Source organism: Oreochromis aureus, linkage group 4 (genome assembly GCF_013358895.1).
Source record: "Oreochromis aureus strain Israel breed Guangdong linkage group 4, ZZ_aureus, whole genome shotgun sequence".
NCBI lineage: Eukaryota > Metazoa > Chordata > Actinopteri > Cichliformes > Cichlidae > Oreochromis > Oreochromis aureus.
The window spans coordinates 13,148,061-13,165,413 of record NC_052945.1 but is presented as its reverse complement, the minus strand read 5'-3'; the positions used below and the strand labels follow the sequence as shown (position 1 = coordinate 13,165,413).

The window sequence follows — 17,353 nt, the reverse complement described above, 5'->3', positions numbered from 1 at the left end:
GACAATTAAAGAAAAATATCTGGAAGGTCTGTTTTCCTGGAGACTTATGGATACATTTCGACCAGATAGATATGAAGAATACTGAGAACATGAACCTCGTGCAAAGCAACTGGCCAGCTGACGTTCATTTGTTTCATCTGTTTCAGTTCACTTTATATATACGGTAGCTGTAAACAACTGGTTTGCATATTGGGGATTTAATCAATCAAAATAACACCTTGTCACACAATAATGCTGTACTTATGCTACTGTACAGAGTGTTTAGGCTTCTTTAACTCTCTGGCTTCTTTCAGAAGGCAGCAGAGCTAAAAAACATGTCTTAACTGTGAAGGTCATTGACTAATATATATATATACATACATATATATATATATATATATATATATATATATATATATATATATATATATATACACACATATGTGGGTGTTATGTGAGTCTGTGTCTGTGTGCTTTTAAGCATGTTTTTGGACCCACCTGGATGCTGCAGGAGACAATGAGCACTGCCAAAAAGAGGAACAGCTGTGACATCCCTTATTCCTGCTGTTGGTGCTGGGATGGGATACTGCAGGGCTGAGAAGAGTTTTCACTTCATAAGGGGGCTTATCTACACTGGTCACGCTGCCTGGATGACACAGAGACATACAATTCATCAAAGCTCATTGCAAACACATTCCTGTTAATGAGGCTCAGCTTGGCTGCGCGAAACAAGAGAACCAAAACAGGAAAAGGCTGGGCCATATCGTTCACACTACAATTACACCAAATTTAGAAGTTATGCCGGCAAGGAAGTAAAATAAAGGGAGAAGTCTTATGTCTTTTCAACATGTGTTCTTAACGCTCAAGAAGTGTGGAGAGGAAAGGAGTGCTTATTCATTCAAATAGAGCCATGGTCCACAAAGTTTACAGCTATAAAGATAGACCAGAACATCATCGGGCCAAAAAACCTCCAGGAAATGCTGTTTGTCCCTGCAGTGAGACAGCTGCATGTAGTCAGTGATTCTGCTGGCAGCTGTCCACCTTCATGCTGAAGCCAGTGAGTATTTGGTTGAGTGTTTGTCAGTGTGTGCCAGAGGTCACTCACCTTCGCATTGACTGCCACAACACTCCTGAGAGATTTGACTGAAGCCGGAGAACGGAACGAAATCTGAAACGTTTCTGCAAAAAACACCTTGACCATGGAAACATTTTTGGCTAAAACGTTTCAAATTCCATTCCGTTCCAGTCTTGCGGTGGGTAGGAGGACGAGCTCGTGATGTTGTGTAAGGAATTTCTTACAAACGGAGGTAGGTATTTTTTCAACAGATAAGAGCACAATGTGTCGTGACAGATGAACAGTTTGCAATGTACTTGGGTGGGAAAGCTTAATTCACGAGTTTTTCAGTCTCTGTTTTGACTGAAAATGTCATCGAGCTTCTAAAATCTGGGGTAAACAGCAGCTTGGAGGTTCCAGTCACAATCTTAATGTCCGCCCTATCAGACTTGATCAAATCTACACCAAAGCCTTTCTTAATGGACTGCTCAGTGTAATAACTACTGGATACAATTAGCATTAGCTGCAGTACAGCCTCACTGATTGCCATAGGCGCCTGAGAGATCAGAGCTACTCTTGTCTGGCCTGACATCAGGTCGTGACTGGTCCAGCTCAAATCATAGCGCTGACTCTTGTACCTCTGACAGCATCAGACATGTTCTGGTCTCAATCCTGTTCTTGTGTTCTGGTGGCTAAAAGACCCACAACAGTGGCATCCCATCACAAATTCCGGCATATCTTACAGGTCATTGGGAAGCAGAAACTACAGGCATAACTTCACACCATACTGTACTTTAACCTCTGCTCTTCCAAACATCTCTACTGTAGGTATCTCAGGTAAGTTCTTACCAGACAGAGATCATGAGCGCATGACATTTCAGCACGTGTCCCGCTGCACCGGAGAGGTTCAGACCCTGGTCTTCCTTGTGGCTAAAACATTACACCATGCGTGACGGTTTTCCAGGGGTTTCCCTCTTTCACACTCTCTCTCACTTACACTCTCACTCTTTTGCCAGCCCACGCCACCCTGCAACTTAGCAGCGACTGGGAGCAATGATTAACCAAACTGCAGGAGTGGGAGTGAGGGTGAGTCAAAGCAAGAGGGTTTACTACCGGAGAAAAGATTCCTAAACCTGGCTCCTGACCCCTTTTCTATGTTGCAACACTAAACATTCCAGCCATTACACATGTGTGAAGTTGTGAGATGAATTTGAAATCTGCCTCTCACACTGAGAGTATGCATGGATACCAAAATATGATATTTCATCATCACTTCATCACTAAAAGAAAATAAAAACTGTCCTAATTATCCTTTAGATGACCTCTATAACAAACTCATTGCTTCTATTTCGGGAGTCCAGCTGCACAGTTTTCAGTTTTTGTTCATACAGTTTTTGCGTATTTTTAGATATAATAACACCGAATGCCCCACAGCTGAAGACAAAACAAGCCTCTCTCGATAATGAATGTTCACTGCCTGTTACACTCAAAAAGCAACGCTAAATCAGAGCACTGGATGATTTTTAAGACACACCCTGAGGAAATAAGTTCACAGAACTCCCTTGCTTTATTTGTGCACATTTGTCAAGTACAATGTGTCTGCTCGGATGCCTTTAATGCAGGATGAGGGGAATCACGTTGGCCATTCGATGGAAGCTCGATTGGAACTAATGGGCTTTAAGGTGTGAGGCTAATTAGGCTTCTATATTGTGCTGTTATGATAGCCTGCCAGATCTAGAGTACTGCTGCTCCCACTTAGCTTTTTCAGTCCATTGTGGCTTCAGACCAATCAAGGTCCTCTGAAACATGTGTTGTTAGACCCAGTGGCTCCCTGTTCCAGGAAATAATCTGGAGCTTTTAACACTTTTGTTGCACATTTGATATAAGAGGTGAAACAACGGCTGAGAGTCGAGCCTTCCGAGCCAGATGGCTCTCTTGAGATGCTTGGGTCTGCTTCCTTTAGCTTCATCCAGAAACAAGTTAGCAAGCAAGAATGTTTCACCTCGGGTTATGTTCAGTGTCTGAAAATTATGCAGCACTTTTTTTTCTTTTAGATAAATATTTATGTTTAATTTTTTCTTAGACGTCTTTGTGTTGACTGACCAAATGCTAAACAGATGCAAGTGTAACCTAAGAGGTTATTGCCCCTTTGCACACACAGGATAGATGGCATCATGTTTGAATGATCCTCGGTCACTTATTTATGTTTGCGAGTGGAAGAAATACATTGAAAAACATAAGTGAATGACGCAAATCACCTGAATGTCCCAAACAACCTAAAAAAGTGCTCTGTGTTCAAGTGCACGTTGGATGGCTTAATACAATGGCCACTAACAATTACTGTTGTTTGTTGAAGAGTGCTTACCTTTCATTTGATTACATCGTCTGACAAATAAAATTACAAAAGAGTATGCATGCATGAATGTGGGGCAGAGGGGATCGGCAAGGATTAAAAACAAACCTCTCTGAAAAACACAATAGCTGTCCAGCTCAGAAAATGCCCCTGAGCAGCAGTATATCATTCAGCTTTCCAAACGCACAGGCACTAGTGAGAGTAAACACTAACTGTCTGACATCATCCAAATCTGACAGCTTTCCTCGCCACAGATGAGGTCTGGGTGCAATTTAAAAAATATATGACAGAGAAATATCTTTGTTTTTACACTGTCAAAAAGCAAAAACAATCAAACACATGATTATTAAAGTAACTGTGTGATATATTCTTCCCGCTTCCCATAATTTAACTAATTTAGCTAAAAGGCTAAAGCACATACAGCTCATACCTTAGAGCTGCAGACGTTACATGCTTAGTGTTCAGGCATGAGAATCCTGTTATCTGATAATAGGGTGTTCAGGAAAGATAAGCATCGTGCTGTAACACGCTCTTTTACTTGTTTGGAAATATTGCCTAAATCTACGCATCGTGCTCTGCTTGACTTACCTGATCTTCAGCATGACAGCACGCTAATCTGTTCCTGTGTAAAACATCAAATTCAACAACGCGACTGTTTCTGATGTTCTGCAACCATACACATGCCACTGATTGCATGACAGTGGTTATGCATTTCAGTTGTTTTTCTGACCTTTTAAAAAATGTCTGCTTTCTCTTCAGCCACATATTTCCGATGCTTCCCAGGAATTCTTTTGAAAAACAACACAGTGTTTTCGTCTAATTGCACATTGAGCTGGCACAATTGTTAATAGCTATTGTCAAAACTTTTCAAAGTATTTCTGGAAGGTTTGTTTCTTAGTTTGAAGAAAAACTTTGAATATATACAAATCATGAAGACTTCAAATACAGTGACAAAGTTACATTTAATTTAAGCCTGACTCAGCAGGACGTTTATGTTGACAGACAGCTTCCTGTTCATCCTCTACTTTACCAATAGGAACATGTAAAATAGAAGCAGACCCAACTAGATTCTTATTGATTTAGTCAGTGCACCACCGGCAGGAGGGACGTAGTGCTGGGGAGCGGCCAAGGATGGAGACCCTGGCTTCCTGATCCCCGGGAACCAAAACTAGTGATTGGGACATGGAACGTCGCCTCTCTGGAGGGGAAGGAGCCTGAGCTAGTGCGTGAGGTTTAGAGGTACCAACAAGATATAGTTGGGCTCACCTCATCAAACAACTCACCTCAAAGGAGACAGGAGTGATTGGGACAAATGGCTTTCCAGGTCTGAACCCGAGCAGTGTTCTGTTACTGGACATGGTGTTTGTCCATAACAAACTGTCAACTGATCATCACCTTGTGGCGGGTTGGATGAGGTGGCGGGGGAGGATGCTGGTGCGCCTAAATGTAGAGTGAGGGTGCCATGTAAAAGCCTGGCAGAGGCCTTGGTCAGCGAGATTCACAAGGTCTTAGACTCCTACCACTCCCATTGCAGAGCTTCGTGAGCATTCAGAGGGAGACTGGGAACACTGAATCCAAATGGACCATGTTCAGCACCTCCATTGCTAAAGCTGCTGCACTGAGCTGCAGGTGCAACATCATCAAATTGGTAAACCCCGAATGGTGGACGCCAGAGGTGAAAATGGATGGATTGATGGATGGGTGGATGCCAAAATGCTATAAAGAATAAAAGCACCTGGGTTCACACGAGAGCCCTCCATGCAATTCTGTCTGTGAAATTTCAAAAACAAAATATTAACTTTTCCTGTTTTTTCTCAGTTATTTTGTGAAGGAAAACTAGCTTACTTGCAGTACGCATTATGTTCAGTGGCACACAGTGGCCATGGGATTCATGGCAGGTATACAAAGTGCTTTACTCTAACACCATATTTTTGTAAAGGTAAGCTCACAGTTTTGTTCTGAGCTGGCGTCTGAATAACAGCTGTGTCTCAAAACCTTTTTTCAATTACCAGAGATCAGGACAGACATAAACTAACAGGTATTTCCACATTGACTGTTTGGCACAGTACATAAACTAGCCAGATTTGCCACTTTTAGTCTGAACCACAGAAGAACTTTGTTATTTCCATCTGCAGTCGTTTATGGAGGAGGTATGGCTCTGTTTTGCGAGGTCTCTTTCATGTGCGTGCATGAGAGCCGAACTAGACCTCCAAGTCGAGCACAGAGCATCTGTAACAACAAACACGACCTTGATTAAACCAGACACACTACAAAGCATGAGCTGATGTGGAGATGGGTTGCAAAGAGGCTTACAGAAAATATGCACTACAGTTGAGAAGCATCAGAATATTTCCAGGTAGCCTCATTGTTGTTCTGGCCTGTAGTTAACAGTAACCTTCAACAGCAATGTTATAGCAAAAATAAGTTTTTAAGTGTGTGCTAATACCACAGTGTCCATGGTGCACCCAAAGCTTCAACACAGATGCCACAAGAGCATGCAGCCGCTCTGTCTCTCACCCTTAAATGGGTGGTTAAAAGGAAAGGTCAAGTGGAAAAAAGGAAAAGGCTGGAAAAAAATGGGGCCAGTCAAGGACCAGGTCATGGAATAACACTCGTTAACACACACTTAGACTAGTTGTATTGGTACAACTTGTGCTTAATTTTACTGAATTTCTGTGTGTGTTTTACTCTTTTGCTTGATGCTGGAATATAATCTCTGTTTAAAAAGCTGTTTTGTGTGTTTGGCCTTTTAGATTTGTCGGTGTTATGATTGTGTATTGATAGTGGGTGTAAAGTGAATTTATAGATATTGCATACCTTGAAAATCAGAGTTCAGATTACTTTTGTAATGTGGATAACTTCCATCCAAGGTGAACATACTGGACAAATTTCAGTGCAAAACTGTTGCTATTCACCAATATTAATGTAAAAACATGTCATTCATTTCATTCAAACAGTTTAAAATGAATTCTGATCAAATGTTTTATGAGTAAGATCATGTTAGCAATCCATTAAAATTTGCCTTGTCTTTCATTTTAATTCAATAATTTATTGGTCAAAAATTGACCTTAAGAACTACTATTCTTAAAAGCGGGATATTTATTGTCACCATATAGAAATCAAAACTATGTCACATTTGACCTCTGAACAATGTTTCTGAATAAAGAGTTTTGTTTTCTTTTTGGAAAACAAACTTGATATTATTAAACTTGATTTTTATTACTATACATCTAAACAAATTTTAATAAGCATTGAGATTAATGCTACACATGTACTAAAACCACATAAATAAATCATAATAAAAACTCAAAATTATCTCAAGAATATCATCGATCTCCCCTCAATTCAGTTTCTGAACTAGATTCTGCAATGACATAAATAAAGTGAAAATTTGGCATTATGACAGCATTAATCGACAGATTTTGCAGTCTGTTAGTTTGTATGACCAGACAAGCCCACAGTACACATCATCACCTGCTATGATCTTCACCAGCTGGATGTAGTCTGAGTCTTACTCTTTGGCTGGAGTAGAGCCCTGTAGCTGAAGGTCTTCCAGCCATTTATAAAATGAAGAGGTAGCTGTTCCTCTGCAACTGATTAAAAGACCATTAAATCATTTTTTTTCAGGCCATGGGTCTGTTTTTGTTAATGTGTGGCCTAAACACACAGCAAACAGCCACCGTAGAGTCCTTGATCAGTAACGGACGCATTCATGTGAGTAGTTAGCAGCGTTATGGAGTCCTTTTAATTTTGCTGTCATTCTAAGTGAAGCGAGATGAGAACCACCTCTCTTAGTCTCTTGACAATGTGCAAAATGCTGCAATGTTTCCCGTTAGTAAATCTCTGGCAAACAGCACGAGGCAGAGGATGTATGGGGTAATCTTTTGCTTCTTTTGTCACTGCTTTCAAATCAGTCCTGGTGTAGCCCTTCACTCTGTTTCCATCTGCTAATTTAAATGCGCTCGCTGAAGTGTGACTGATGAGAATCTGTGATTTTATGTGAAGACTGGAAAAAAGGGAAGCTGCTGGTCTTTGATTCTCTGGAGCTCCTGCCAAATGACTTTGCTATTGACGCTATAAATTTAACTCAAAAAAACCAAAAAAACAAAAAAGAAACATCTTCCAACTGCACTGCAGCTGCGCTCCAGCAACAACAAGAGCACCACCACTAAACAAAACGAATGAAAACCATTTGTTGTGGATGTTACTTTGACTGAAAGACATTAAAACAAAATTGGAATTTCGTATCCAAGTGTCGACCTCAGTTTATTCTCTGTGCGCCGCATGAATGTGAACGCCACTATATGGTCAACTAAATCCAATTGTTTAAGCATCACAAGTTCTGTGGTCTCACAAATCAAATAACCCGCCTCATCATAGCCTAATTTAGTCTATCTGACCTGTTAGATTTGCCGACGGCACTGCGCGCTGCACCTGTTCACTGTCTGCTGCTGTTTCTCTTCCTGAATGGTGATTGGAAAACTTGCCATGTTATCATTCATCGCTTTTCTTTAACAAAAATCACATTTCCTCAGTGAATATAATTATTGTGTTTTCATGAAATGGGTCATTAAATGGGTCATAAAACATCCCACCGCTGGCTAACTCTGCTTTCCCATGCGTGCCTTTTTATTATGTGTCAAAATGTCAGCAGAACACTGCAGTGCACTTAAATATGCAAGTCAAATGAGCCAGCAGGAACACTATGCAACTTTTGTTGAAGCATCAGTAGACCTCTCACTTTGTCCTGGAGATTAAAAAAAAAAAACAAAGACAGAAAGAAAAAGCTCACTTCCTTCAGATATTTCATTTATCCAGATCTCCAGATGTTTACAGTAATACCGTGCACATGTCTAAAGACGAGGACGTAGCGTGAAGCCTCAAACACATATTTTTTGAGCCTCTTATTTCTACAGCTCTGTAAAGAGGTCAACCTCTGAACTGTCACACATGTTTGTCGGGGACCCTGTTATAATGAGGCAGTGGCCCATCTGGATGCATCTACAGGGACCTAGCAGCTGGATGCTCGAAGCCTCTTCAGCGCGTTGGATATTTACGTGTTTTGGTAAACATTTCCTGTTTAGAGGCCACATCGGCTGAATGTGGGTGGGAAACAATGAAAAATGATTGTATAACATCTGATTTGTACCTGTGTTTTGTGTGTGTGTGAGTGTGTGTGAATGTTTGATGTTTCGCCGTGCTCTACAGGAGCATGTGTGTGGGAAGCGTTCTGCGCTGCCTGGGTGCTGTTTCGTACACACTTTTATGAGGTGCAATGGACCTACGAACTGTGCCCGCTATGAAGCAACAACAGCCCTGCAGGGAGCCTTTGATTAGCCTTGCCATCCTACATTGTTTCTGCTGTTTGTTTGAGCACAGGATGAGTTTAATTCCCAAACTAAGTTTAACTTTGGTGCATATTGTTCACCACAACGCTGCAAAAATGTATTTTGTTTATTATCCAGTTCATAATCCTTTAAATTATTAAATGTAAGGGAAAGATGTCGTCTTACATAAAATGGGAAAGAGCAAGCTGGCTAAGAAACAGTGAGTCACACTAAGTAGTGCGGCTGTTCATTTATATGAATAGTGATGTCTCTGTTTGCCAGTGGACGGGATTTGTGTTGTTAAATTAGCATTATAAAGGCAATAGAGATGGTGTTTCATTTTTCTCTTGCTTTCCCTTATGTACTCTGGCAACTGATTGCACCTTTATAACATGTGTCGGTAACAATAAAAAGCTTATTGCAGTACAATTTTTGTGTAAACAATTACACGGAGCAGCAAACCTTCATGTGTCCCAAACCTTAATATGAATGATTTTGATATATGTACAATAACGCCTTTAATAAATCAGTCTAACTCTGTAGCTACGATCAATCTACCTCTGATTCTTGCTGCTAACTACTGCTAAATCACCTGAATCATGTAATTAATTTCAAGTTTAGTAGTCCAAGAATAAGAAAACAAAAACCTTTCATCCCTCTCAGTTCGATTTCGCTTATTTCACTCGAAACAGTCAAATTAGGTGATTGTCCAGCTTCGGCACAACTACTCGGTTTCCTCCTGGGAGGACTTCTTTTGTGGCATAACCAGACAGGCCTGTGCTGTTCATCACAACATTGTCAAGATTTCCATTACACGAAGCAGAGGATTATGTTGATCGTGAGCCAAGCCTCGTGGCGACTCCGACTGCGCTACAGCTTCTTACCACAAAATGAACAATGATTAGTTTCCTGAGATTAGAAACCTGATTTTAAGACGACAGTATAATGACAGCCCAACAGTGTTGCCACTTAGAGCAGAGAGCAGGAGCGGGACTGTGTTGATGCTCTCTGTGGTTTCAGCTTGGCAGGAATAACGCTGCGTGCGCTTCATTCTCGGACAGCACTTAGCTTATTTGTCTCTTGCTGATATTCGGTGACCTAGCTGGCACTGAAATGCAGGAAAAAAGATTTGAGGAAATATCAACATCATTTGTACTTGTACGGCTCTGCATTGAACTCACTGTTTTGTGGTAACCCACCAACTCCGAGTGCAGATTCAACGTTCAATTTAAACACATGCTTTCAATTTTTTTGCATTACGGGCGTCAAATAATTAGAGCCAGGATTTTAACACGATCGGGAAAGTGGTAAACTCAAATTTTCCTGAATGCTGCCGGTAATATTCTGTCTGTCTGCATGCAAATATCAGCCGACAAAAATGCTGAGGTGATAAGTTCAAGCACATCCAACTTTACGGGTTGAGGTTCAAGTTACAGGAATGTCTACTTCAGTGTTTCTACTTTCTGCAACTTTATACTTGTACTTTATGAGATTACAGAAAAATGCTGTCATTTTCTGCCACTATATTCATTTGGTGGTTAGATACTTGCTACTGTCGTTGTTCCCCATGCCTGTGGAGCAGGTAAGAACTTCTGTGATCCTTTCTTCTCTTAAAATAGCCATGAGAGTTTCAGGCCATAAATTTAGTGCAGTTATATCTGTCAGTTTTGTAAATTTACAGCTCTCAGGACAAGCGGACGATTCAAAATCAGCTTGGCTCTTACACTGTCAGCTGTAGGACTAGAAAAAGTCCAGGCTCCTCTCTAGTTTCCTTTGCTTTAAACCTTCTCTTTGTGTGATCCGGATTTCCGCCATATGCCCGCCAGCCCGCTGCTATAGTTCTGTCTGTCAGCAGCTCGTCTCACAAGTCTTCGATCTGCAAGCCCACTTTACACCAGCAGCCCCAGTGTTTGCCACAGATTACCTAGTGAGCCTTTCATCTGCTCTGTTGTTTTGCATTTGAGTCTGAATGTTTGCTGACTTAATCTGATATCTAAGTGGTCTGCATGTTCACACGGGTGTTCACTCAGGTTGAAGCAGAGAGAAATTATATAAATATAATCATTGTCAAGAAAGTTTACAGTATTGTAGCTCAGTGCAGCTCAGTGAGCTGCAGATGCATATTTCTGCAAAAAACAGCTCACATAGCAAAGAAAAACTGGTAATGTAATTCCCCCAAGAATAAAATAAATGCCTTGTAAGATTAATAAATCTCCCTGTGATGACATGCACAGCAGTTGGCTGAGATTTGGAGTAAACAATCGAGAACAGGGTAACGCGAACACAGCAGTTCCACCTGTCAACACTTGTAAGTTAGCATGGCAAGCCAGCCACGTCACTTCAGCTGTCTGTGAATAGAAAACAAGCCTTGCTGTGACCTTTACCAAGCGCATTATCTGTGCCAAAACTGAACACTGAGAATGTTGTGTTGTCCGCAGCCTTTTATGTGAACGGGATGTGGTTTTGATATAGTGCAGAAAATAGTGAGCAGATTCAAAAGGTGAGTGATTGAGTGACACTGCTTTTTTCCCCTTCTACTGTAAATGTTGGGATTAGTACCAAAACAAGGATTTGCATGCACCTCTGTGTCTGTATAAGTCTGGGAGCAAATGCACACCTAAAACACTCTCTTTAAAAGTCCACCTGCTCTACACAACATTTAGTTGTAAATGTCACCCACTCTCATAGGCTGAGTCTAGGAGTCGCAGTCAATCCTCAACAAAGCCCTTCACAAACAGCAAAGCCTCTCATCCAGCTCATTAGTCTCCGATTATCCATTACTACACGCATCTTCACTATCCAAAACATTGTTTCTGTATGTTTTAGTTTGTGGACTATGGATGATAAAGGCTGAAGTTCAGGGACAGGAGAAGCTTAACAAACTAACACTGTTATCTGAGCCAAAACCCCATGATAAGCCCACCCATTTAAGTTCAATGAGTCCAAAACACAGAAGAAGCAAGTATAGCAACACACATACTCATGAAGCAAAACCAAAATAAATAAATAGCTACTGGACAAGACTGAACTACGGATGGAAGGGGGGTTTATATGTGAGAACTTCAAAGACTGCTCATGGTAGATTGTACTGTTTGGTAAGCTAATGAGATTGTACGAAAACCCAAATAGACTGTATATAAAAGATGTTGATAGCCATCATAACATCACTCACTGGTTTTGGATTTTGTAGCGTTTTGGCCGCAACTATGTTCGTTTTTTGGAAAAGTTACCATATTTGGGAAAAATCGAGTACTAATTATTCAGGAAGCTTGGCTACCAATCTGCACGAAATCTGCAAAACAAAAAAATATATACAAACTTCTTCAACAGTCCTCACTGTTGCAGCAAGCCATATTATCAAGGGAAAAATATCCAAAAATAGGTCCAAAACTATTTTTGTACCAAGTCACAAACTTGACTTTTGGACATTTTAACATGGGTGTCATGAACCGTGGGCCTTTAGAGAAACTGCAGAGCCTGTAGGCTCAATTTTTATCCCCAGAAGCTGAAGCGTGGAAAAAAAAACTCGATGACAAACAAGGAATTGAGACTCCGGGGAAAAAAAACACACAATGGGGACAAGGGACAGAGAGATGAAGAGAGGCGGGAGAAACACAAAACATGCAATGTAACATCATCATCCTATGGTGTCTCACGGACATGTGTCCCACATGCAAACCTCGATTTCCTATGCGATGTTTAATGCTTATATGATAACGCCAAATAGAACCACTGAATTATGAAATCACCTGGGTGACCATTAAACTGTGGGCCCCTTGGATTATACCTTCAAGGATCTGTTTTACATTGAGCTCTTATGGACGAATGCAGGCAATGTTTATGTGCAGTAATCCTCTGAGATCCCCCTACGCTGCTCTGTCACTCTGCCATCAGCCTGGAAATTATCATTCTGCCATATGCAGCTCAGGACAGTAGACCCCATAAAAAGCTACACTGAGACTCTCAAGCCTTATTTAGACAGGCAAAGGCAGTTCAACCCAAAATAAGAAAAAATAACATCAATTAATGAGGGAGAAGCTGCTGGGGAAGAGGTCATACCATGTGCTCAGAGTCTACTTAGACTTGAGATATGTGAAAAATACTATAAAAAAATCCTAATACACCTCTCATTAGTAAACAGGAAAGAAGGCATATTAAAATGTACAAAATTGCATGGAGATACAGTATATAAGGCAAAAACAGACCTTCAGCAATTTTTAATGAGCCTTGAAAGTCAATATTTGGTATGACCAGCCTCAAGTCTCTTAGTCAAGTTTCTATGTAGTTTCTTTAGGTTATATCGGGGTGGCTACAGCTCAGACGGCAGACCAGGTTATCTACTAATCAGCAGGTTGGTAGTTCTATCCCTGGCTGCAAGGCTTTGGGCAAAGTAATAACCCCAAGTTACTCCTCACTGCATCAACTGGAGTATGTAAGTGTGTGAATGTTACAGAGAAAACAATTCACTAGAAAAAAACATAGAAAAAGGTATTTGTATAAATAGGTAAATGAGGTAAAGTGTATAAAGCGCATTGAGTGCTCAGGTAGACTAGAAATATATATAAGAATCAGTCCATTTACCATTCAGGAATAGTTCTTCAGGCTTCTTGAAGGACATTCAAAGCTCTTCTGTGGATCTTGGCTGCCTTTTGTGCAGTTCCCGTGAAGATGATCCCACACTGCTTCAGTAACGTTAAGGTCCATGAGGCCAGTCCATGACTGATAATGTTCCACTGTCTGTTTTTATAGTTGTGCTTTTACTGCACTGGCAGCGTGTTGAGGATCATTATCATGCTAAAAAGGAAGCCAATCAAACTCTTTCCAGATGTTACTGCACACTGGATCAAAATCTGAGGGTATTTTCTTCTTTCATAATTCTATTAATTTGGGTAAGGTCTCACCACTGTTTGAAATGCAGCCTCGAACCATAACAGAGCCATCACTGTGCAGACACTCACTGTTGTATCTCTCTCCTGATCTCCTCCATACATATTGATGAAGATTCAAAGTTGGATTCAGCATTCAATAAGACCCATTGCCACTGATTTGAAGTCCAGCACTTGTGTAATCTGGCATTACTCATCCTTTTTTCTCTGTTTCCCTTCTGGCTTCTTGACATCCGCCCTTCCACTGAGGCTATTTCTGATGAGGCTCAGCGAACAGTAGACAGATCAACTGAAGTGTCAGCATCTCTCATGTCTTTGCCGATTTTTTCCCTCTTTTTTAAGTTAGTAACTTTCTTAAATGGGGTGATCGTGGCTCAAGAGTTGGCAGTTCATCTTGTAATCGGAAGGCTGCCGGTTTGAGCCCCGGCTCGGACAGTCTCGGTCGTTGTGTCCTTGGGCAAGACACTTCACCCGTTGCCTACTGGTGGTGGTCAGAGGGCCCGGTGGCGCCAGTGTCCGGCAGCCTCGCCTCTGTCAGTGCGCCCCAGGGCAGCTGTGGCTACAATGTAGCTTGCCATCACCAGTGTGTGAATGACTGAATGTAGTGTAAAGTGCTTTGGGGTCCATAGGGACTAAGTAAAGTGCTATACAAATACAGGCCATTTACCATTTAAATTAGGGACATAAGTTTAAGACATTGTTCATCTATTGGACACAGTTTGGGGTTTTTTTAGGCCTGACACTTCTTTTTTTCCCTCCACTTGTCCAGTTTCCTCCAATTCTTAAGGATGTAGACACCAAACTGTGCTATCTTTGCCTATACGTTACTACTCTTATAACTTGCACATTACTTTTCTCAGTTTCTATATACTAACTTATTGGAAGTTACATGTCTCCTTTTTAATACACAGGTACAATACACAATCTGTACTTTTCTAATTATTCTAAATGTCTTAACTATTTAAACATCTTTCAGTACCCTGCTCTGTTTGCACACTACAACCTGGGTTTGCCACTTATCTGTACTTTAATTTTAATAAGTGCTCAGTACTCTGTTTTGGTTACTATTGTCCATGATGTAAATATGTACAAATTGTGTGTGTTTCTGTTCTATGTCCTGTGTCCTGTTTTGTTTGTATATGTGGTTTTTTTGCTGCTGTTACAACCAAATTTCCCCTTGTGGGACAATTAAAGGATTATTCTATTCTATTCTATTCTATTCTATTCTATTCTATTCTATTCTATACTTTTAACTAAACAAAATATGTCTTTCGTCCCTGTTGTTACTGTCATGTCCCATTCTCGTGTTTCCTGTGGTTGATGCTCTCTGTCTATTTCTCTTTCTGTGTGCATGCGTGTCTCCGCTTGATGCATAGCTCTGTGCCAATCAACTGGCACACCTGAGACGCTTTCACTCATCACGCTCCACAGTATTTAAACAAGGGCTGGTCCTAGCCTGCTATGTTATGATGGGCAGCTAGAAATAATAGGTTGAGAAGTACAAAACTCAAGTTTCTGATCACATTAAGAGGTGTGCATAATCTGGAGGCAGGCTGTAAGCTGAACAGAGGTCCTAAACAGTGCGTTTGTAGAGCTATTTTTCCATATGCTGAGCGCAACTAGAGCTGGCCTGGATGCAAACATCAGTTCATCTCTCTCGGCTAGATTAATCAGTCCTCACTTACAGTCCGTTTCCTCGTGTCATTATTTGATCTCTGAGTAATCTTTGTTTCCTTGCCTCAGGGTTGTGCTTCACTCATCAGCGTGCCATCTAGTCTTTTTGGATGAACCCAGCCTGTCCTTCTCACTTCTCCATGTGTGACCTACCAGCCAGCCAGCCTGCATTCTCCAGCCTGCTCCCTTCATCAACTCAGTCCTCCAGCCAGTGCCAGTAAACCTCTCACTCCCAGAACTGTTTCAAAGCATTGCTATTTCTGCAATATCATAATAAACCTTGTTTACTTCAATCTTGTGAGACCTTTGAGAGAGCCATGATGTATTCATTTTCATGAAATACAATGACGATATTGAAAACCAACACTTTTAACATTATTCACAATACAAGTCCCTAAAAAGGCTTTCATGCCAGAATTTATTGCTGTCCAAAAACTATTAATTGTATTATGCTATTCCATATGCAATAAATAATATCTGTTATTCCAAGTCAACTGCAGTAAAGTATAAGGGCTTTCACATGCTATTTAAGTCATTGTGTTATTTGTTATTAATGTTGAGAAAGGAAACAGGAAACAGGTGTGAAGATATGTTTCACTGTGTTTGTGTGTGAGCGTATGTGCATGCGTTGAGTTTGAGGTACCTTTGGGTCTAAATATTACTGCACATGGTGAAAAACTGAGTAATTGTAAGTACTTCAAAACCTGTCTAAAACGTTAACAGAGAGGCTCATGGGAGATAAATTAATTATGACTGCAAGAGCCACACAGATTATGAGCAGAGTTCCACAGTTGTGTGGCGTAATGAAAAATTTGTGCAGCGTTTCCTGCTGCCAAACCCAAAGCAAGCTGAGCTAATTTGTCTCAGTGTCAATTGGCTCCCACATCTCCTGCCCACCTCCTCCTATTCATGGCTCATATTCCTCATCTGTGTTATCTCCCTCCATTTCCCCCTCTTAGCATCTGGCTCATCCTTAATCTAAAACAACTGGATTCCCTACAACCACTTGGCCAAAGACAGTGAAGCATCTTATTTACAGCTCCATCTCCTCAGTTAAACGTGCATTAAGCGCTGCCAATCTGTCTTAGATGCACATGCTTATAACACTCCTACATAAACGCACACTCGCAGCAGATGACACCCCTAAAAAAATGCTTAAAGCCATTGTTATGCAAACTGGGCCTCAAGTGCTTCGTAATGCTCCCAAAATAAATTCACCTACCCAGAGGCGTTTTAATTTGTGTCTTCTACTCCAACTGTTTGTTAACAACAAGAACACCGTCAGGCATGTAAGGCAGCGTTTGTTCTCTCCAGAGCTTCAGCGACATCTTAAACAGGCATCAAATGTCACTTGTTCTCCCACGACAGTGTACGGTTCACTAACTGCGACTGACCCCTGCTTATGAATGAATTAATGACACAAACAAACTCTCTATGAACACAGCCTAATATACAGAAACAACACACAGACAGCTGAGCCATGAGTATAGACAATTTGTCATTCTGTCATCTACAAAATCCCCTACAGCATTATTATTCCCCACATGTCTGTACAATGGAGATGTATGCTATAGACTGTAAAAACCATGCCCTGTGTCTCATCACTGACAAATATGCTGCATTCGTGAGAAAATATGGAGCGGGGGGAAACAAGAGACTGTCACGCAGCGAGCAAGCGTGCATGCAGCGAGCTGCAAGGAAAGCACTAAGTAGCTGTTGATGTAATGTAGGTCAGGAACTTAAGAATAAATCCAGGGCCTCCAACAGGCTCTACATGTCATCGGGGGGTCGCTATGCTGCAATAGGTCATTTGTCTCACATTAATATGTACGCTATTAGGATCAGGTCTCCATCGAGCTGGTAATTACTTTAACACTACAACCAAGGGAGCCACTTTGACCCTTTGGCATTTTAAAAAATGATGTAACTCTATTGAATTTAAAGCCTATCATCTCATATTTCACAACTTTTCCTGAAACAGGTTAAATCATCATATAGTAAATTTTGAGATTTGTGGGATAAAAAGAAAAAAAAATCTCTACCACCTATAGCTAGAACTGCTGAGGACGTCATTTTAGCG

The 17,353-nt window shown here is 41.0% G+C and overlaps 1 protein-coding gene across 5 annotated transcripts in view; it reads right to left on the bottom strand.

Annotated features, from left to right (window-relative positions):
- Window positions 1-17,353, bottom strand: part of gcgra (glucagon receptor a) — a 49,439-nt gene that overhangs the window by 11,581 nt on the left and 20,505 nt on the right. For 3 of the 5 annotated variants that reach the window (XM_031736482.2, XM_039611364.1, XM_039611366.1), the window contains exon 2: window positions 478-625. In XM_031736482.2, the coding sequence (XP_031592342.1) occupies window positions 478-531 (54 nt within the window). In that variant the 5' untranslated portion in view covers window positions 532-625. Of the gene's footprint in view, window positions 1-477; window positions 626-1,084; window positions 1,126-1,882; window positions 1,926-17,353 lie in introns of those variants that run through there. The other 2 variants (XM_039611367.1, XM_039611365.1) reach the window with 2 other exon arrangements.